The sequence below is a fragment of the Aethalodelphis obliquidens genome, unplaced genomic scaffold (assembly GCF_003676395.1).
Source record: "Aethalodelphis obliquidens isolate GAN/ISIS:26980383/991018 unplaced genomic scaffold, ASM367639v1 scaffold1, whole genome shotgun sequence".
NCBI lineage: Eukaryota > Metazoa > Chordata > Mammalia > Artiodactyla > Delphinidae > Aethalodelphis > Aethalodelphis obliquidens.
Genome location: NW_020837945.1, coordinates 81041346 through 81064227, shown reverse-complemented (window position 1 = coordinate 81064227; position 22882 = coordinate 81041346). Strand labels below are relative to the sequence as shown.

The window sequence follows — 22882 nt, the reverse complement described above, 5'->3', positions numbered from 1 at the left end:
AGGCTTCTGTTCTGGGATAGAATCTGGTATCAGTAGGTATAGGGAAAGATCTCTTCACAATCGTCACAGTGGCAGTATTCAAGATTTTATTTATTTAAAGTAACTTCTGTTTTCATCACACTAATAAATTCACATAGTTTAAGAAATCAAATAGAATTACAAGGTTTATGATGATGAGTAACAGGGATAGTATTCAGGGTTTTAGATTGGAGATTAATCATGGTGGTGGGGGGATATGTTGATTTTTCCAGCTTATTCTTTCCTTACTTGTCCTGTTTCTCAGTAAGGACCAAAGGACTGACTATCACCCTGGTGATATATTTCAGGGCCCCAGGACGTAAGATCAACCAGGAAGTAGCAGAACTCATCAATTAACAATTAAAGAAGTCTTCCCTATATGGATGGCCAATATCATCTTCTGTACAATAAATAACATAGGAGCCAAATTAGGAACTGATAAAACTAGTTCCTGGAACATCTGGCTCCAGGAATCAGATTTCTCCCAAGCAGTGGGAAAAACCTACAGTCAGCAGAAGAGAGGCTTCAGGAATTGGTGTGTGGACAAAAAAACCCACTCTGTTTTTCATGATTTAGAGCTAGAAACTTGGGGTAACATAATCAGCTCAAGAAAAAAGCCTTTGAACTTATCATGACATGGACTATGGGAAAAGACCGTCAGATCCAACAAATAGGGTTATAATTACATTGGTATTGGAACAGGACCAGCCCAAGAGCGAGATTCAAATCTTGATGACCCTGCATGAAGATGGCTGGGTAATACCAGAGTGAAATAATAACCTACAAAACTAGAGCCAGGTCTTGCTACAGTGGGAAAAGAGGCGAGGGAAGAAAACACCTTTCTTACTCATAAGAGTAAATGAGGTTATATCAAGTATTTGGAATTCTACAGCTGGAAACTTTGGGGGATGCAAGCCCAGGAATATTTTTTGGCGAGTTCCTATAAAAAATGATAGGCACTTACCTGAAAGATGGTGTGGATTGGGAGATTGGGAGTGACATGTACACACTGCTATATTTAAAATGGATAACCAATAAGGACCTACTATATAGCACAGGGAACTCTGCTCAATACTCTGTAACAGCCTAAATGGGAAAAGAATTTGAAAAAGAATAGATGCATGTATATGTACAACTGAATCACTCTGCTGTATACCTGAAACTAATACAACACTGTTAATCAACTATGCTCCAATATAAAATAAAAAATTTTTAAAAAGGTGGTATGGAGACTGTCTCCAGAGAGACCCCTCTCAATGCACAAATGGAGTGGCAGACAAACAGGGTTAGCAGGGACATGAGAAGATCACTTCAGGATTCTGAAAATGGAAACCAAGAGGTCTTGAATACAAGAGTTTAGAAATTAAAGGGAGGAAAAGGAGCTTAAAAAAAACTGGCCCAACTTTGAAAAGGTATAAATAGCATTAGTAGAGAGTGGTATCTGAAACTTCTGAGAGGTCACCTGCAAAGGCAGTGGAATTTCTCCCAGGAGACAGGAATTAGAGTTATTGATAGAATGTCTCCCACCTGGGTTGTAAATTAGTCAACAGAATTGATGCCATGAAGAAGTTAAAACCATGAGGCCATGCTCTGTAGGCCTCTCTTCCATTTTGTGTACCTAGGATGACCCTAAATCTCTGTTATGGACTCGAGCTGACAAGAGCAACATGGGTCTAGGTTGTGCCCCAGATCAAGTATTGGGCTTGTAGAATGCTGCTTTCTCAGGGGGGAAAGGCTGGCTGTATGTGAGATTGGTGCTTCGATGACAAGAAGCTGCAGTGTTCACACTGGCTCTGGAAAGTGAAATGTTGCTAAATTTTGTTTGGATGGGCCTGGTGTTATGGTATTTTATGCTCTTACTGCTCCCTGGAATGTGGAATATATGACACAAGATAGATTCAACAATGGAGAAATCCAGCTCCGAAGAAGCCAAAGCTCCAGCTTAAGGGGCCCCGAGGTTGTAGCTTCCTTTAGGCCCCCCAACAAAGCCCTTCTGGCTCGGGTAAAAGCAGGAAGAGATGAAAACGGTGGTCTTACACTTAAAAAGGGATTTACATTTCTCTGTGGAAAAGAGGGACTGACTGGACAAGGGGGTTATACTTTATAGGAAAGGGCTTTATTGGGGGCATTCTTACACTGCTGGGGTCTTATATGAACTAGAATGTTTATATTATCTAGTAACTTCATAGAATGGGGAGGGGAGGTGGGTGATTTGGAGGTTTGCTTCTGCTAGGCCCAGCTCCCTGGTATCATCCCACAGAAAGTTTCCTCCCTCCCCTGCCCCCTCTTCCACTGCCTCTTCGAGCAATGGCAGCCACCGGTGGCACAACCAGGACACGGTATCTCAAAATCAAATCACCAGCTGAAATACTATTGGGCAGAAGATGAAAAACGAAATTTTGCCCATGGAAGTCAGTTTGGCAGGTCACTGTATAATGTACACGTGCAACCCAAAAGGTAGAACAGTACCACCCAGGCTGACCACTCAAAATGTGGGCAGCACTCTAGCCTCCAGGGGGTGCTCCAGGCTTCCCCTACCTCTTTACTCTGCCTCCGGAGAGGAGAAAACGTGACCCGAGACAAGGGTGATGCCCAGGTCCTAAAGCGCAGACAGAGCGAGGATAGCTTTGGCTAGGAAGAGAAGTGGTCCTCAAGGCCATCTATTTGCCTCTTCTGCAACAAGGGGCTGGAAAGGCTGGGCAGGTGCTGGGAAGAGGTCAGGGTAATGGGCCTATACACAGGGAGGGCTTAGGGGCCAAAGAGTCCTCAAGGGGGACCTATGGCCCAGTGGCAAGTTTGCCAGGGTAAAGAGGCTGGCTGGTCATGTCCTTGGTCATCAACTAGGAAGAGCAGTTGCTAAATGGAATTTATAGGACATTGGCCTTATCCTTTCTTCACCTCTACCAGTACTAACAATAATGACAGGCGATTTTTTAAGGGCCTCTATTCTAAGTCTGGCTAAAATAGAAGGAAAAAGATTCTTTGTATTAATGCTTTCTTTCTCCTCCCGAAATAAGTGGTCATGTTAGTAAGAAAAACCCACCTTGGCTGAATGTACTAAATCAGGAATGTCCTGACTCAGAGGGGAACTGCAGGTCAGAAAGAGGGCCTATCACGGAACAGCTGCCTCTCATTGAAACTGCATCTTTCAAACAGTCATTTCTAAATAGAAAACTGGTTTCTCAAATAAGGAAGATAATTTAAGGCCAATGGTAGTAGAGAGGTTTTGGGGTTGTTTTTTTTTTGACCCAGATGAACTAGTTTCAGATTTACTTCAAGTTCACACTCTCTCCACACTTTAGTATTATTCTTGAAACAGCTTGGATTTGTGCAGTTCATTTTCTTTCAGGGACTCATTCATCCTAACAATTTAGGATTGTTATTTTAGAATTCCAAAAATGGAAACCCAGAGGCCTTGAATATAAGAGTTAGAAATGAAAGGGAGAAAAAGGAGCTTAGAAAAGATCTGGCCCAACTCTGACTGAGGTAGGGCTTGTGTATTATAATACGGGGCTCTGCCATGAAAATATTTTATACAGAACGAATATTTCTAATTGCATCAGTGTCACATCCCAAAACTCTAGGCCACAGAGAAACTAATATGATAGACAACTTATTTGCTTAACTTTTACCATTGAGAGAGAGGCCTAAATAGAGCCCTGTTCTCCCAACTCGGGTTCGGTTAGAGGTGAAAGGCTGGCTCCCCCCACTGTGGGCTTTCAGCAAATTCTACCACGAAAGGCCGCTCACAGCGGAACACACCATCAGGAAAGGGGGAAACAGCGCATTCCTCCTGAATGGAAAAAAATGCAAGACCAAACCTTACACCCCTTCTATAATTTATTCCCAGTTTATTTGATTTTCATCTAAACTGGCATTAAAGCATCAACAATATTTGAAGTGGGATTTAATCACGGTGGAAAATTTTACCTTCAAGTTTAAAGTTCATCTTAAAAGTCTGACGGGAGAAAACTCAAACCCTAGAGAAATAGGCTTCTCGTAGGAGAGAACCATTCCCTTCTATTTATAACCTCAACGCTCCTAAGAGCAGAAACGCACCAAGTATGTCAAGGGTACCTAAACTGTGACTTGTCCCCTCACACATACAGTTTTACTGGGGAACAGCATTAGCCACACAAAGTCTAGATGCAGCCTGGGAAGACCTGGCTAGTGCATGTGTTTAAGAGAGGAATCAGAAAATGAGAAATAGCCCTAGCTAGTATTTTTCTATCTATCACTAAGGTCATCCCAGGGGCTTTCAGAACTCACGTTACAAACTTACTTCCCTGCAGGCTGGAGGCTGGCGTTGGGGCCTGCTGAGCAACAGGGCGGGGAGGGAACAGAACAGAGAGCCTTGGTGTGCAAAACACACTCCCCAAGTGTCGGCTGCGCACAGAGCACCATGCTACTGCTCAGGCAGACGTGAAGAAACACATGACAGGGGTTCTCTGCTTTTGGACACACTTAGAGCCTAAGAGAAACTGTTTGCTTCTTGTTTCGACAGGAATGGAAATTGGAAAGCAGGGACCTTGTTTAATATGTCAAAATACAGAATACATTAAAGCCCTACGCTGCTGTTTTCTCTTTATTCCCCAAGAAATAAGATTCCAGGCTGGTGGGGAAGGAAAGGAAAGAGAACGAAGCTGAGGAGAAGCAGAAATGTTCTGACTCTGCTGAGGTACCCTCAGCACAGTGACATTATCCCTACTGAATTATTCTCTATTAAAATTCAGATTAGGAAACTTGGGGTAGGACTTCCAGGATCTGATCTTTACTGTGGGCAGCCAAGTAAAAGAGACATCCCCCCTCTTCTATTCTACCTTTTCTATGGGAAAAGTATAAAAGACCCTCATTAAGTGCCCTTTCAGGCAATTACAAAGCATTTCCAGGCACTCAGCTGAGAAGTGTTTATGTAAGCTAAGTCCTCCTCAGCCCCTCTGGAGAAGCACAAGTACCAGCATCCTCTTACACAGCCCATATCTAGGGTTACCTCCTGAGAGGTTTCAAACTCTCTCACAAAAGGACAATCTGCCCAGGCCTGTTCTTTTTTTAATAGGGAAGAGAAGACACTCTTGCAAGACCAATTTACAGCAAGGGAAACATTACAGGAAAAAAAAAATCCTTACAGCAAAAGCACAAATGCAAACAGCCTTGTTAGGTAGTGAGAAGAAGAACTCTTAATTTAAAACCCTGAGGAAATGGCACCGGATCATTACTATTCAGTTTTGTTTTTTTAACGGATTGTCCTTTTTATGCTTATCATACAGCCCTGGTCTAGCCCACACAGCCCTTTGAGGTGGGGGAGGAGGGGGGGTATGTCTGTGAGCTGTTAGCCAAGAGGCTGGAAGATGTTTCAGGTGGGTGATACTGAGGCAAGTGTACCCCTAGAACCTGGCCAAGTTTGGGGGTGAGGAGGCCACTCTGGTGTTGGGGTTCCTCATAGGCTGGGTTCTTTCTGGTACTTCCTGGGATGTTGAGGAGAAAAGGCATTTGATGAGTACCCCATGGGAGGGTTGCTGCCATAGTGAGGCTCCCCCATAGCTGAGGAAGGGTCATTTTAAAATGACAGGTATCTGACCACAGTGGGAAATTAAACGGGAGAGAGAAAGCCAAGGAGTCGAGAAATTACAGCTAGGTCCCTCCCATGTTAAAATCTTAAGTAGAAGTGCTATAGCAGAAAAACACCCGTTCTTCAGGCCTGGAGTAAAGACTGGAGTAGAAGAGCAGGCAGGACTCTTCAGTGGGGAGATAAAACCACAGCCCCACGGGAACCAAGAGATAAAAGGGTAATATCCTCAGATCAAGCCTCAACACCTCTCTCTCCAGGGAAGCTAAACCACCCTCTCCTATTATCACTCCCTTTAGACAGCTACAGTCTAAAATGGGAGACAAAGAAAGGGGGGTGGCGGGCCCATGGGTCAGTAGCAGCCCTTTGCCTAAGCCCAGGCCCCCAGTCTGGCAGTTGGAGGGTTAAAGTCAGCACTTAAAAGAAAACTCAAACCCCATTAAGCCCAGGCTTGGAGAACAGGGAGCAACAGGGAAGCCAAAGGAAACTAATTTTGGAGGTTCTCCAAACTGCCAATCACCAGCATATTTCTAACAGTCCCAGTGTTGTTTGAGTTGGTTGTTTTTCCACAGCCTGCACAATGGGGTCTGGTTATTCATTGAAAAAGTCTGCAAGGGAGCCCGGCCCTCCATTCACAACCAATTTGGAATGCTCCATTCAGGCCGGGGTGGGGGTGGGGGGGACTCAGCCGCTCAGCTCGCTGGGGCCGACGGAGCAGAGACCAGCTGTCGCCGCAGGGACGCTTGCTCGCCCAGCGCGCTGTGTTTATGTAAGAAATTCAGACCCTGCAGGCGTGCTCTGCACTCCCTAAGATTCAGATGGCCAAGACGCTGGCTGAAATCCGCAAGGGTGTGCAAGTCAGCTCCAAGTGAGGTCGGCAAGTGCCCTCTGGCAAAAGAAATCTGTGTTGTGCGGCCCACTTCAGACTCTGTAGCTACCAGCTGAGAGAAACAGACTTCAGCGGTATTTCTCCTGCCCTCAGGGACGAACTGGTTTGCATTAGAGGACAGCTCCCTATGGAAGCCAGCCTTTCCAGACTCCTTGCTTTTCCATTCATTGCCAATAGCTGTATCGGGGAGCCACCTGGCTTCCTCCCCGAGGGAGTGGGTCTCTGGAGACACTCACTACTAGATTCTGGCTGCAGAGGGGGAGGGGTCGAGCTACCTATTATGAACAGTTTCACAGTTCCTTTTCCTGGCTTTGCATCCGGCCTGAAAAGTTTATAATACCCACCGGGCATGCTCAGGAGACATCAAAAGAGAAGGGCAGGAGATCTGGGGGCGGGGGTGGGAGTGAAATCTACTCCAAGGATAACGCAAAGTACAAGGCTAAAAACTGGTTGGGTTTCTATTCTTCTCAGGCCTTCAATATCACCCTAAGGGAGATCTTATGAAGCCAGTGTGACAACTAGACTTTATTTCAAGGAAGAATATACTACTTTAGGAAAGATAAAGTTTAGCACATGGGTTTTCCTTCTTTTTTGAAACATATTGGACTATTTTCAAATGTCTTATGTGGACTTCTTCTCACTGCCTGCCCCCATTCCCACAGCCAGTGAACTCAGATAGTGACACCAGAAGCACTTCTCTGCATCTTTCTAACTACAGACTCTCCATTCAATGCCTGGAGTGCTCTGCAGATCGGACTCAAACTCCTGGCCTTTTAACAGCTAGACCTTATCCTGCTCCCTGGAATCTTCACCCTTGGCTGCAACTTTCCTCTAGATGTTTCTTTCTGTTAGGCAGGGGAGCCTCCTTCATGAGGCGGCTCTAACATCTGAGTTGCTAACATCTGTCATTTACCTGCCAAGCCCAAAGGTGTACTTACCTTGTGATTACACACACACACACACACACACACACACACACACACACACACACACACACCCTGTGCAGGCATCCACCCACTGACACACTCGGGGCTTAGTGTCTTGTCTCTCCTTTATTTTAAGCTGAGCCTCTTAGAGGAATGGGACAATGATAGAAACTGACGACCAAAGCCTCTGTTAAATGAGCTTGATGAGTTCACAAAATGAATTTTTAAAAAAGAAACCTAATCCGGTACTGGCATCAACATGCCTGGCACTTGTCCAAGAGCTGGGAGCTGCAACATGACAAGACTCTGAGCTCCCTGGATTCCAAGCAGAGAAGCACTGTGTGCCAGGGCACAGATGGGGCCCAAGCTGCCTCAAGGGCAGCCATGTGCCCGAGAGGGGGCTGTCAGCCTCTGGGCCCGGATGTGCTTTACCACCATGAAAACTGCAGAAACACGTGGAGGGAAGAGTCTCTGGGTAGAGAATTACACACCCCACCTACCCCACCAGGTAATATTTTTTTCTAGGATTGAAATTAAAACAATGATACTACTAGATGGTTGAAATGGCAGACAGTACAAATCCTCAGCTTCACCAGTCTACCCATGTCTTCATCTTATAAAGCCGAAGAACACTGAAAAACAGGGGATAGACTAATTTCTTGACTGATGCCGGGATTTTGTTACCTCTGGCATCTACAGAAGTGATCTGCCCGGCAGACGCAGGTGTAATTCCCCATTCCAAGTCTTTTGCGCCAAACAAATGATTGGAAAGGATACTGGGTTTTATTAGAGGACTGAGAGCAGAGAGACATAGAAGAGGAAGAGAAAAAAAATCTATTGTTTTTAATAAGCCTAACTGAATTAAAGTCAGATGAAAAGAGATTTCGTGTAAACATATGGCTCTGTTTGATAAGTGGGAACACTACGTCTCGGGTCCTTACGAGTCCAGCATCTTAGGGATCTTGGAGGCTATCAAAACAGGAAGGATTTCAAATCATTTAGTTCCTTCTCAGTGGTAAGGTGGTGAGTGGGATAGATAACAAAGACTTTGAAAGGTTTGTAAAACTTGGAGTCAAATAACCTCCAGTTTTCATCCTCTTGCTTTCGCATGCTTGTTTCTTCTCCCTACCTTCAGAGCTACCGGCTCTGGATAAGGATAAAATGACAGTCTTGATTCCCTCAAGCCTCTTATTTTTAAAGTGCCTACTGTTTTCTCTCCTACCTTTTATAACAAAAAGACTTTAGGATGCTCCTTTCATGTAGAAATGGCCCAAGGACACAGAGCAAGTAAATGTACAGTTTTGCTACATCATATCTGGGGCCAAAATCATGTGCCCTCTCCCAAAGGAAGGCACTCCCTCTACCATATCAACCTCCTATGCAGTAAACAAACAAACAAAAAAAACAACAGATGAATAATATCATATAGAAACAGGATTAAGATCAATGTATTTTAGGCTCAAGGGCTGCCATAACAGTTAATCCTATTTCCCCAGTCATCTATTGCAATGTATTTATGAAATGTCGATTTTTATCAGTTAATTAGCCAGTCCTTAGGAAATTACCCTTACTTCCTCCAGTCGGTCCATTCTTTTTGAAGCACAGATCTAAAAAGAACACTTCCAGGGGAAAATAAGGTCATTCAGATTTTAAAACAATTCTTCAAATTATATTTGGTGCAGAGACCATCTTTTAAAATAAGATTTTACCACACCTTCTCCCCAGCATAAAATATTTTAGTTATTCAAAATGACGACAGATAAAACAGTCACAATTCAAACAAATGAGATTTTTAAAAATCAGAACTGAAATCTGCATTAAAAAAAAAAAACGCATTTATATATGCTAAAATCTAGTAATTACCCTAAGGTGCCCAACCAGTCAGCTCAGAAAAATGAATGTCGACTACCCACCCCTACCCCAAATCTAAGCACTCTGAGTTCCATTCTTATCCATGGTTTTGATTTGCAGCTAATTCTGTGAAAATGTGTAGTAAAAATGTGTAGTACACATCTATCTACTGACCCAGATTCTGTGGTTTGGTAGTTCTGTGTGTTAAGGCACATGCAGCTACACACACATTCATAATATACAGGATATATATTCATAGTTTTATCTGTATACACACTAATGTCTTCTAGGAAACATGTCTGTTTCATAATTTTTCTGTTTTATAATTTCTCTTTCTTCCAAATCCTACATGAAAAAACTCAAAGCACCAAGATATTGAATTGGTTTCTTGGGATTGTAGAATGAAGAGAACTGTGGGTTAGACTGGGCAGCCAGCACTCTCCCAGGCCTTCTTGAGGGCCAGCTCCAGGTATCTGAAATAATGAGGGAGAGCCCTGAGCAGCCCTGGGCGTTGACAGTGCTCCCTGGCTCTGCAGCTTTGTGAGAGCTTCTTCAAGGATATGATTTTATACATTTTCCCCCCTCATTTCACTTAACCCCTCCCACTTGCCCCCCATCACTAGTCAGTCTCCCCAGCTCTCTGGACCTTGTCATAAGTAAAATGAAAGGGTTAGGCAAGACCATCTCTACACGGGACCTCTAGCTCAAACAATCTGGGATCTTCAGGATTATTCATCAGGATCAAGGGACAATGGATGGCATTGGCAGAACCCCTATATCTATAGGTTAAACCTTCTATTCCCTTGAATGTGACCTTTAGGAGTTTCCAGGTGGGGGACACTTTACTAATGTCTGAATTTGTGACATAAGGGGAAATCTATACAACCAGAAGTAGGCTGGGCATTTCTATAAGACTTATAAGAACAGTGGTTTCATTTATTTAAATCACACTTATAGATGGATGCCTATGGATAGGAACCCAAATCTAGAAAATTTACAAAATATAATCTCTTCAGAAGTTGAGCTTACAGTGGTGTTTATCAAAAAAAGGTAAGCCATAATCTTCAAACCTGACGTTCTAAAATAAAACATTGCCCACATTACTTGGTATTTCTTTTTCTCTCTCTCTCACACACAAAAACTCTCACACATACAAGATGGAAAATTAAATCATCAGCAACAGGAAAGGTAGACTACTACTTGTGGCAGGCCACAGAAGAATATTTGAAGACACAAACGTTTCTGCTACCCTAGGGAAGAGGTTTGCTTTACCTAGCAAGTGTGAGTTTGGTTTATAGTTCATTGATCGGTGATTCAAACCAGTTCATAAGATTTCATTAAATTTAAATGAGCTTCCCCCCCTCCCCTGGAACAATCATGGGCTCTTCCAGAAGGTGACTGGAGTGGAAGCTGATCCTCAGCAGGAGGTTGTGAGATGCACTCAGAGAGTCTGCCCAGCCCTGGGCTCTGCCAGCTCCCATGAGTCCACACTGCCTGTCTCAACTGCAGTCAAAGCAGTTACACATGTAACAGCAAGGATAAATGGCTCAAGGATACACCTCCCCACATTTGTGTTCCTGCCTAACCTCTATTTGAATCTATCCTTCTTGAAGCTCCACCTCCAGAAATAAGAGTCAGAGAGGGGGAAAGAATTATTAAGAGACTTTTTGAGGCTACTCAACCATATGCTTTATCCTTAAAAGACAGAAAAGCTCAACCTTAAGAAGTTAAAGCAAAAAGCAAACAAAGTAAGAAACACATCACACTTGGTAAAGCAGAAACATCTCCCAAAGCAGCTCCATTTTAGGTATGGCACTTTAATTAAAGAAGGTAGCACATTCTATTTGCTGAGCAGGAATTATTTCTAAGGAGCCAAAACACATTGATTGATTCCTTCACTTTAGCTTCTTCCTGCAGATAAATATCTCTCCAAATATAAATCCTGTTTGCTGACATCTTTCTCTAAAGAATATACCTTTGATTCAGCACATGAAATCAACCTGAATGCAGTCATCTCACCTTCCTTTTTTAACTCTTTTGGATTACAGAGAAACAAGTGTCATAAAAGCATTACCTCTGCCAAGAAAGCCACCTCCCAGACTGCAGTTTATGCTGCTCTGAGCAAGAACCGGAAAGGCTGGGCCAAATTGTCAGCACAGAGCAAAGTAGGATTACAAATCCTGTCTTTTATCTTGCAAACACACACACACACACACACAAAATTTAGGTTATCTTTATTTAGCTTTTTAGTGGCAAGCTTCCCAATCACTTGAAAGCAATCAGAGGGCAATAATTAACACGCATTTACTCTCCTATAGAAAACATTCACAGCAAGCTGTGACAAAGCTAAGGTAACCATGCATCTGTGGCTTACAGTTTGTTCCCTTTCAAAGTTTCCCAGCACTGTACCTTGAATACGAGGCCTATCATTAAAGATTAGCTGGTACCTCTGGTCTTTCATTTATTGATTTAGAACACCCAACTTTTACTTACACCAAAAGATATGCTCTCTCCCAGTGGCATTTTACACACCACACACACACACACACACACACACACACACACACACGCGAGATAAAACAAAGCTGGGAAGAATGTGTTGGTGCAAAATGAGAAATCGAATCCTTGCCTGGCTCAGGTGCTTGCTATTATAAACTATGACTAAGACACGAATTTCTCTATGATGCAACTCTCAAGAGAGGCAGCATTTTTCTCCAGGCCTCTCTTAAACCTGCTCATTCGCCAGTAACTAATGCTCTCTAGAGCTGCCCTGTGCTGCTCAAATTTCATCAGCCAGCTTTGTCCTTGATAGCTCTTCCTGGACCATAAAACCTCCCAGACCTGTTGAGGACAGCCCCAAAAGATCAGTGTAATGCGAACTGTGCCTGTGCCAGCACCGAGAGCCGCCTTTTGAGCTCCCACTGCATTTGTTATCTCAGTGATATGAGCACTTAAAGACCATTTTAAGAAAGTTTTTACTCTTCTCTGAATGATAAAGTCCTGACAACTACATGAAAAATAAGTTCAAATCAGGTCACTCTGTGACCACCTTTTGTCAACTTTGAACTAGAAACAAAATTGACAACATGTTTGGTGAAGCAACAATTAACTGGAATCTTCCATTAACTATTTTCTGCACCTTTAAAAGAAAAAAAAAGTCAGGCTCATGATTTGCATCAAGGATTTAATTTATAAAACAAACCCCAAAAAACCACTGTGAAAGGATGACTGATTTATGGATGCTTGGTCCAACAACTTATATATTTCAATTAATTTATCATTTGGATCTTGAAGCCTTGCAAAATTCTTAGGCAAAAAGACACTTTAAGATAAAATCATGTTCAGTAAATCTCACCTGCAATACAGTAAAAGCACTTTAGAAATAATTTCCATAAGGAATGAAACAAATTCGGAGGGGGATTAACTTTGAATTATTAAAAGAAACCAAACACATTCCACTGTCCAAATATGCTGGCTACAACTGGAAAGAGTATTCTAGACTTGGATGATCCAAGACCAAACAATTTCAGAACACATGTGCCACCACCAGAAAGGTACTTACAGTTATCAGACTGAAAATCTGGGACAAACTGTTCGTCATCAGGAACTTGTGCTGGAAAAGAGATTTTTATTTTAGACCTTTAAGTTTTATTAAAAAGCACAATAAAATGTTTTATGTGGAAAATAGGACAGCCAAGAAACTTGCCTTCAGCTAACCAAGCCTCTTGAAGTTGACTGAGATCCTGAAACAACTCTGGAATTGAAAACAGAAGACACCAGAATGAGGAGAATTCTTCTGCTAGGGAGAAGAGGGAAGAGCTGGCTGCATGCAGCTTTTGCAGGGAGCCATGTGAACAAGCCACAACAGAGGGGAAAGCTTCACTACCTTCAGAATCATGAGCCAGATCTGTGTCCAAAAACTTCCTCTTTCTGTCAATCACAGGCCGCCCTCTACTCTCCTCTGACCGAGATTTCTGAAAGAGGCCAACAGACAGTGAAGACTCAAGTGTAATAAAGGGGTCCAAAGGGGGTTGTGCCATAAACCAATAAGGAGAAGACTCATGTTCGAAGAGGGAAGACAAAACAAACCAAAAGCCACATAAACTTACCCCTGGGACCATAAAAGGGACTTGTTGATCATAAAAACCATCCATGGTGCTTCCAATGTCTCTAATGTCACTTTGGAAGGTCTCAGCATTGAGTAATTTCTGGGGGGAAAGGGATCCTCCTGTAATACGAATTTGGGAGATTTTAACCGAGAGGGGGGAAGAAAGAGAAATGAAGTAATTTTATATTGCTTGTCCTTTTAGGGCCTGTGCAAAATCACTACCTTTCTCTGAGGTAATTAAAGCCCACTTCAAGGTGTAAGCTTTACAGACTAACACTGGGCTTGATTAAGGGCATCAAAGATTCATGGTGTACTTAGTGCCAAATCCATTCACCTAGTCAGTCTTTTAATCTTTTTCTCTCTCTTTTTATTTAATCATTAAAATTATAGGTTTACTACTACCTGTCCCCTACCAAAAAAAAAAAAAGACCGTATTTTCATTAAAAAGGGCGATTTCAAGAGTCTTTCCATAAGAATATGCCCCAGGGCGTTTGTAGTGTTAGGGTTTTTTTTTTTTTTAGACATAATTTAATTTTTGACAGTACAGAGACAGGAAGGAGAAAAACTGGGTTTAAGCATTCCAAATTATTTGCAATTAAGAATCTGACATACATACTGTTTCTAAAAGTATTTTGTAGGTCAGTGGTAAAATACTAAAAATAGTTCCAGGAATACAACGATCAGTGGTATACCTAACTTCACACACAGCTTTTTATTAAAACTTAAACCTTCTGTCCAAACAGCTGGAGTGTCTGTAAATGTCACCGACTCCGTGGCAACTTACAGAGATGTCTGTGATATCTCCAACTTCTTAAAGAATAAAGTAGCTATGAAAAGTAACACATAAAGTTAACTAAATTCCACTGCACATATTTTAAATGCATCTCTACCACAGATCTTTAAAAAGCATTAAAAGCAAAAGATCCATGGAAAGAAAAATGGGTTTATTATAATGAAATCATTTTTTCTCAAATATGACCAAAAAATAAAATTAAACTTGTTTCAGCACTGTCAAGTGTTGGGGCTGGGAAGGGAGGCTGGGGGTCAGAATGGAGAGGAGGAACTTTTTCTAATTTGAGAGACATAAAGTAACAATTTTAGGAAAGTGCCATTTTCCCGAACACTGTTTTATTCTTCAAACAAAAACGCAGTTAAGTCAACAAAATGGGGGAAACATTCATTTCACTCATCCCAGCTCTAAGCAATGCGAAACACTTCAGGATAAATCTTTTCTTTAACTTGTATACAAATTTTAGATAGGGAACTTTTTCTCAGTGGGCAATTCCATCCAATTTGTTTTGCACACTGTGTGAAACATATCCAATTTTTGTAAGTTAGCAGGATACGAGGAAACCCTTCACGGCCAGCCTCCTCTCATCACTTTGGTCCAAGTAATAAGATATTTTCCAAGTCAAAGAGAAAGAGGGAGAGGGACAAAACTGCACACTTCATAACTTCCTAGAAAAACACTTCGGCTAGCCTGCCTGCGTGCCTTCCAAACAGCGCTAAAACGTTCAGAATAAAGCTTCTTTCCCAAATGTCACCAAACGGTAAACAAAATCTGAGGCGCATCAGCAGTGAGCCGAGGGGCAAGAAAATGAGTTCTCTGCAGCCTTCAAAAATCTGTCAGATAAAATAAATCGTGGCCTTAGAAATTCTGTAAATGTCTATTGGGAGACGGGGACAACGGGTAGGAGATCGGAGAGGGAGATATTTTCAGAGTCTCACGATGAAATACGTTGCAAAAATACTTCACCATGAAGAGCAAAAATACCTTTAAAAAAATTAAATGAAAGAAAAGAGCGAACCCAAAAGGGGGATCAAGGATCTTTAACGCAGCTCTCACAGTTCAAGGGCTAGAAAAATCGTGTTCAAAGTGTAATTTTTTTTAAAGCCTGAAGGGAAGGCTCGAGTTCATCCAGGAGTTTAAACCACTTCCTTTGTGCCCCCCCCCCTTCCCGGGGCCCCCAGGAAAAACTTTAACACAGCGCAGCGGCGCGATCGAGGCCCCTCCCCCGCGGCGCGCAGCGGGCCCGGTTTTATGAATGAGAGAGAGCCGCGGCCGCCACATCAGGTAAAGGCTGTAACTGGATCCCTCTCACTGGGCCCCATTCACAAAACAAGACACACTTCCACCCAATTCCCAGCCTTCTCCATTCAAGAAAACTCCTTCAGATGCGCCCCCGCCCCCACTCCCAAAGCTCGCCCAGCCTCCGACGCAGGCCCCTCACCCCAGCGTCCTAGGAAGAAAGCTCAATGCTTCATTCACAAAAAGGGAAAGAAAAAAAAGCCGCAGGGAGCGGCGAGCCAACGAAAGAAACCCACTTCATTCATAAAGTCACCCACATTCATAAAAACGAGCTGCGGCGCCAGGCGCTACCAACCGCCTCCAATCGGTCCCCCCCCCCCAAAAAAACACCCTTCCAAACATCTCTCTTTGGCACCCCTCCACAATCAGGATTTCGGCTCCCCCAGAGGTCCCCTCCCCTCTGAAAATGCGGTCAGATCCCAAATCCAGCGCGAGGCTCCAGCATCTCTCCATCCCCCGCCCTCCGCACCCATTTTTTTCTTTTCCACCATCCCCAGGCCGCGGTTCTGATGCTCTCCTATTTCTCGAGAATCGCCATGCAGCCTGACGCCCTCAGTCTGCTGGGGGTGGGAGTGGGGGGATTGGGTGTCCGCTTTCCACATCCTGAAACTTGCAAGGCCTTCATAAGTTCCTGGCCGACCCCCAACCCCGGAGGCTGCACATGCCTATGTCACTTAACCCCTCCAGGTGCTGGGGTGGGGGTGCATCACTCTCAAACATTCCCCCTACGCTGCTTCAGCCCCCTCCTCCCCCCTGCAAAGATCTGCCGAGTGCCTCTTCTCGCGAGCCTCCAAGTCCCCTCGGGGCTCTCAGGTCTCCAGAGACTAAAGCCCGCAACTCCCCGCCCCTCCATTTCCACCCGGGAGCCTCCGCACCTCGCGCTCCCGCTCGCCTCCCCCGCGACGTGCGGAAACCCGCTCTCCGCTAGCTCCGGAACCGTTAGCCGCCCCCGCCCGACGCCTCCCAGGAACCGAACCGGACCTGGCCGCGGGAGGAGGGGGTGGTCAGCCTCGGGAGGGAAGGGGACCCAACCCCAATGGAAAGTGCACCCAGACTCTGAGGATTCTGAATCAGCCAGTGAACTCTCGCCGGCTGGGCCCTTCCTGGACACCCCCTCCTAAGCCCCCTTGTCTCCTCGACGCCCCCTCACCTGAGGCAGCGGCTCTCCTCCCCTTGCAGCGGCCCCGGGGCGCAGGCGCGCTCACGCACGCGCGCACCGGGCCTGGGCGCCTAGGCTAATGGCTGGGCCGAACCGCTACGGGGACGTTGAACCGCTCCGCGCACCAGCCGCTGGACTCTGCGCCGCAGCTGCCAACCAGGCTGGAGCGCTGGCCCGGCCCCCAGCGGCCTGCCGCTCCGCCCTCTGCTATTGGCCCGCGGCTATAGCCCAGTAGCATTCCCATTGGCCCGAGGCCGCTCCAGCGGCTGTCCATCACCTCTTGTTTACCCTGTCTGCGGGCAAATCCAGCCAAGCCGCCCCATCAACTCCGGTCCCCATTGGTCAACAGCGCGTCCTTCCCCACCTCTCAGGGGTCTGTTTTACATAATTTATGCACCGGGGGCCATTGGCCAATCAGCACAGGCTTGTTTATATAATGAATGTAAGGACGTTTTTCATTCATAAAAAACGCGACCTGAGGGGGAAGCTTAGCTGAGTCAGTGAAGAACTTAAAGGGGCCGAGGGCCTCGAGGAGCCGCAGTTCCTTCCTTCCCTGCAGCTCTCCCAACTTTTTACCGAGGCTTGGCTCTTTTCCCTTCCCCATTCACCCCTACTTCTCTCCCCGCCCCCCCGCCCCAGCAACACCACTGCCAGGACTGGGCCGCTGGGCGCCAGTCGTTTGCAGCTGCAGCACCAAGCAAATTTATCATTTTAGAATTCGGGCGACAGGAATCCGTCATTCCACCCGGAGAGAAACTCGCTGACCGACCTGGGCGTTCGGCCCATAGAAACACAGAAAACGGAAACCAAGAGCTCTAATCTTAGTTACCTTTAAGAGAGGCCTTAATTTCCTTTAACTAGGTTTCCAGTGGGGGAAGAATTAGCAGCATCTCCCTTTAAAATCTGAGCTCTCAAACAGATTTTAGTTACTATTTTATACTGGCCGGCCAAGGCCCAACCAAATCCCGTTTTCTCCCCACGTCTAATTGCGGTTTATAACCGCCAGAGTGGGTTTTGGATCCGAGATGAGGGAGGGTCGGCGCTCAAAGAAATCCTCTCCGAGGACTGCACCAACCAGTCCGCAGACCTAGAAATAGAAACATAAAGCCCTCCGAAACGGGCTTGCAGAGTTAGATCGCCTGCCTCCCTCCCGGGGCTGCTGTTTTCCATTTAAGTGTTGAATGCAAGATGGTGTGTTTGCGAATTAGATCCCGTGCAGCTGGGAACGACGAGAAGCTACTCCGCTTGCCAAACGACCGGGCACTAACTGCAATTGCTGAGATTCTTAACAGCGTGTTCCAGGAAACAAATAAGCAGTCCTCTCCCCTCTCCGCCCCCTCTGCCTCCTCCTGCAAGGCCGTGGGGCAGCTCTGTGCTCTCCCCCGGGATGCTGGGGCTTGTGAGGGAGCTCTTCTGTTCTCGTTCTGTTCGTGTGCCCTGCCGTTCACCCCCGTGTGCCGGCGGTGGGGAAGAAAGACGCCAAGTATCAGGGGAGTGCGCCTAGAAAAGGGAGCCCCAGGCAACTCTGGGGCTGCCTCACACCGCCACCATGGGGAATGCAGTGTGGCTTTCTGGGAAAAAAAATTTAAGTAAAAATTTGCCCACTTTCTTTTCTGCTTCCACTTATGGGTTCTTGGTCTGTCGTTTATAGCCAAGAAATGTTGGAATTCACCAAAGGAAACCAGGAGTTTGGAGGCCCAGTGCTGACCACGCATGAGACTTTGCAAGAGAGTGGGGTGGGCATAAGCGGGTGGGTGGGAAAGCGCTCTGAACTTTTAACAAGCAGTTCCATGATATTTAATTTCCTAGGAGAGCAATTTGCTACCTACCCCAGCTCCAGTGGAGTTTTCCCTTAGTGCCTCTCCAGGTAGTGCCATTTCTGTTTGGCGGCAAGAGTACAGCCCTAGCCCAGTTGTGCTTCCAGTGTTGCTGAGGGCTGTCTCCCTGGCTAGACTCAGGGCCCAGATTAGCTCCCCAGTCCTCCTCCTCCCCAGCTTGTCTGCCCCCATCCTGCCCCACCTCATCCCATCTCATCCTGCTCTCTGATCTAGTTTCTCCAGAAGAGGTTTTGAATTCCTCTTCGCTTCAATCTGTCTTCAGGCCTCAGCCTGGTAGGCCTGCAGCCCATGGGGCCACATAAACCCTGGTGCATCATCACACTGGCTATAGGGAAACAGTGCAGGACGCTTCACAGCGACTTCCTCCATGGGGTTGAACTTGAGGCCTGGAGTGTGACTTGGATGACCTTTGCCTTGAGCCAAGGCTCTCCATCCCACCTTGGGAAGAAAAGCTGATATTTCTGGATTAAGTAGTAATAAATAGCAGCTTAGTTGGGGGGAGGGGAGGAGTTGAGGGAGGGGTTTTTATGAGAAGATTGTCACAGACACCAGATCATAGAGGGATTTACATCAGAGTAAAGCTCTTGCCAATTAATTATTTAGCCATTCGGTAAACATTTATTTTGTGCTCAATACTTGGCCAAACCCTGTGCTCAGCAAAAAAGTTACAGAGATGAGTAAGATCCAGTCTTTGTCCTGGAGGAGCCCACCATCTATTGTACCATTTCAACGGCTGAAGTTTACTTAATGTATAACCTGTTCATGCCAGGTACAATTCTCTACAGATTATCTCATCTAGTCCTCATAAGAATAGAACTGAAGTGGTCTCTACTGTTAATATCTGCACTTTATAGACAAGAAACAGAGGCACAGAGAGATTAAGTAACTTGCCAATAGTTGCACAGCTTGTAGGTTTCTGAACCTGGATAAGCACTAAGGCAGGCAGGCTCCAGAGCCCGTAAGTGGCCGACTTAGCAAGTGCCTTTGTTGCTCAGGAAACCACCAGGAAATATCATTTGAACCCCAAATAGTAGAGGGCAGAACTGGTTGAAGTCACAGGGAGGCAGATTTTTAGCTCAGTATCGGGTTCGGAAGAACTTTGGAATGTTTGGAGTGGCCCCAAAAGGAATACTGCTGCTGGTAATGAGCCTCCTGTCACAAGAGGCATTTATGCAGAAAGATTTAGTGCAGAGATACTACTGCACTGGGTGGCGTAGATGAACTCAGAGGATTGCTCCAGCTCTGAGAATATGACTCGTGTTGGACAGGGGTTCAGGCCCTGGGCCCAGGCACCTTGCCTCTGCTGTGAAATGTGAGGGTGTAACTCATGATGAACTACCTTGCCAGACTGATGCCTAGGCCCAGAGTTTGTTCATTACTGTTAAGTGTTTATGATGTTTTTTTTTTTCTACACCTCTTCCTTCTTTTCTTCTGCTTCTCCTTCTTAGTGACTTACCTTCCCCGCTCCCGTCCCCATCCCACTCCCCATCTTCTTGAATTATCTTTGCCTTTAAAAATAGTTAAGGGTCGGTATTTAGAAGTTCTTTGTTTAGTACACCGAGTCTTTCCTCCTAAGAACATTACTTACGTTGGAGGATTTGTCCAGCCTCTGTTCTGATGTACCATTCCCTCTCCTTCAGGAGAGAAACGGGACTGGAAAAGATAACAAAAAGAGAGACCAGCCCTCTGGAACATTCATCTCGTGTCAATCTAGCCTTTGTTCTCTGGCAACAGCAAAACTCAATCACAGTAGGATAACTAGCCCCTTGTTCTCCGATTTGCAATGTGTTTTCAGAGGAATAACACAGAAGGATAGAAAAACAAGTCCCTTGCCCCCAACCTGAGAGCTTCTGTTTCCCTTTAGAGGACTGCTTTTAAAGTCGTCCCCTAAAACCCCCAAAGCGAGTTAAAGTATAACACAGGTAACCCTGCCTTGAGCTATCACCAAGATGGCAGTGGGAAATGTGGCAGCATGGTGATCTTGGTCTCTCTCACAGTGGGACAGTGCCTCCCCTTCCTCTGATCGAAATGCTGCAGGGAGTGTGGCCCTGTCTGGAGGTGAGGGTGTGGGCTACATGACCCTGGCGGGGGTGGTCCTTTCCCATTCTTGTATAATACAGGGGAAGGGACTCGAGGACTGCGTCAAAAAGGTGCAGCAGCGTTTTTCTTGTCTTCAAGGGATAAAGGATTCTATCTGGTTGGCACACCTTCCTTTGTAAAATTCAGATATAAATACCCGAAAAACTGAGGCAAGAAAAGAAAATCTTTTCGATTCAACGTCTCTTTAAATGAATAGTGCCATATTGTCTTCAGGGTTCTTTGTAGTCAGGGAATAATAATAGCTGACATTTACTGAGTGCTTAATATGAGCCAGACGCTTTTCCAAACACTTCACATGTATTAGCACGTTTAGTCCCAACAACAGCCCTCTGAGGGAGGTACTATTATTATCACCTACACTTTTCACAGATGAGGAAGGTTAGGTGCAGGGAGGTTACATAAATCGCTACATGGCTAGCACACAGTCAGAGGGAGACTGTACCCCCGGGACCCCCTCCAGAGTCCTGCCAGTAACCACTCTGCTGGGCTGTCTCAGCTCCAGAGAAGGTGTGTGTGCTTAGTGACAGTAGCTGACACCAAAAAATCATGTTACTGCACCAGGCCATTTAGGGGCTTTGCCTATACTAACCCCCTTGATTCTCCTAACAACCCTGTGATGTAGATACCATTATTATCCCTATTTCATGCATGATGAAACTGAGGCACAGAGAAGTTAAGTAACTTGCTGAAGATCGCATAGCCAGTAAGAGTTGGAGTCAGGAGCCCATCGCAGATCTTGTACAGAGTCCTTGCTCCGAAACACTTTACTGTGAGGTCTCAGCTCCAGCCATCTTCCAACTCTGTCGGTTTCCCTCATCTTGCCTTTGGGGCTCTGGCTGCTTCCTTGCCATTCCCCTGAGAGTCACTGTGCTTCCTTGGGAACGTGCTCCAGCAAATCCAGGCAGATTTCTGAATTATCTTGGGCCAGCTCGAATTTATCTTCATTAGAGCCATGTCAGAAAGAGACTAGAAATTACCTGTACTGAGCATCCCCTAGATGCCAGGCTCTGTGCTAAGACACTGCACACACATGGTCATTTAGTGCTCCCATTCCTTCTTGGAGGTGGTGATAATACCCAGTTTGCAGATGTGAAAACAGAGGGTCAAAGTAAGATTTTAAAAACCATGTCTGAGGCTTCACAGTCAGGAAGGAACAAGCCAAGCCTCTGATCCAATAGGTTGACCCTGTGACCCACTGGCCTAGTGGGGCCTCATTCTTTCCCGGCTCATTTCCTGAGCTTGAGGACACCCTCTCTCCTACCTCTTTCTCCTAATTCTCAATTCTTAGATTTTATAAAACATCCACTATCAAGAAAACTTGGGGGCACATGTTATATTTAGATTCCTGACTGCTGAGCAATTTCTTCCTTAAGCCCCAACCCTTACCAGAACCGTAGGGTGAAAATCTTTGGAAACTTCCCATGGCTTCTTATTGCCTTCAGAAAGGAGTCCAGCTCCAGAACAGGATCTTTACTGCTCCCTGGTGACTCTGCAGCCTCTCCTGAGCCTTCTAGACCTTGGGTCCGGCCATGCAGAACAGAGCTGCCTGTTCCTTGAGCACATCACCCATCAGCATCCTGCTCTACCTCTGAGGCCCGTGAAGGGTCCCTGCATGAAAGAGCCTCAGGTTGCTGGGCTTCTGGGGGATCTCATGTCTGATCTTTAGAGTTTTCCTGCTCCTTTTCTATAGTAGGTTGTCAAGCGGAGCTTCTCAATACATTAAGAACACGCTTTTCCAGCAGCCCCTCATGTTCGCTGGGATTTTCTGCCTCCGATGTACCACGTGCTTGGAAATCAACGAACCAAGGGAGTTTGAAACGGGCGTCCACGGGTTCTGAGTGGGAGCTAAAGGGCCCCCTCCGATGAGGAAGTGGATGAACTTGAATGTGTAGACTTGACAAAATCTATTTTGACCTTTCGGAGTCCTCTTTTTTGCTTCCTTCTGTGCCGTTAGTGGACAGTTTCCTATGGCCAGGGGTTAACCCTTGCTTGGATGTGCTCAGATTTGAGCCCCTGAAATCTGAGTAGCAGGGTAACCTAGAACTTGCCCTCTTCCAGCTGTGAAAGGCTTGTGGCGTTGCCCCACCATCCTACTGGGCGAGCAGGCTGAGGGGATGGTGGGGCTGGGAGGTGCATTCTCTCACGGGCCCGCTTCACGGCGGCAGCTGGAGAGCGGGTGGTGGCTCTTTCGGCTATTGGATTGGTTTGTGAGTGCCCACCCCGGCTCGGGCTCTGTCAGGCCTGTGAAGGGGGCTGTATTTATTTGGAGTTGGACAAAGGGAAGATCAACTCTGACCAACTGGTAATAGAGCCCTCAGATGAAATGCTCCACCCGTGT

The 22882-nt window shown here is 45.7% G+C and overlaps 1 protein-coding gene across 1 annotated transcript in view; it reads right to left on the bottom strand.

Annotated features, from left to right (window-relative positions):
• ETV5 (ETS variant transcription factor 5) overlaps window positions 1-16746 on the bottom strand; it is a 56492-nt gene extending 39746 nt beyond the window's left edge. The window contains exons 1-5 of the mRNA XM_027109573.1: window positions 16598-16746; window positions 13360-13478; window positions 13137-13224; window positions 12957-13004; window positions 12813-12863 (exon numbers count right to left, since the gene is read on the bottom strand). Coding sequence (XP_026965374.1) covers window positions 12813-12863; window positions 12957-13004; window positions 13137-13224; window positions 13360-13404 — 232 coding nt within the window. The 5' untranslated portion in view covers window positions 13405-13478; window positions 16598-16746. The remainder of the gene's footprint in view (window positions 1-12812; window positions 12864-12956; window positions 13005-13136; window positions 13225-13359; window positions 13479-16597) is intronic.
• Between the last annotated feature and the right edge of the window lie 6136 nt (window positions 16747-22882).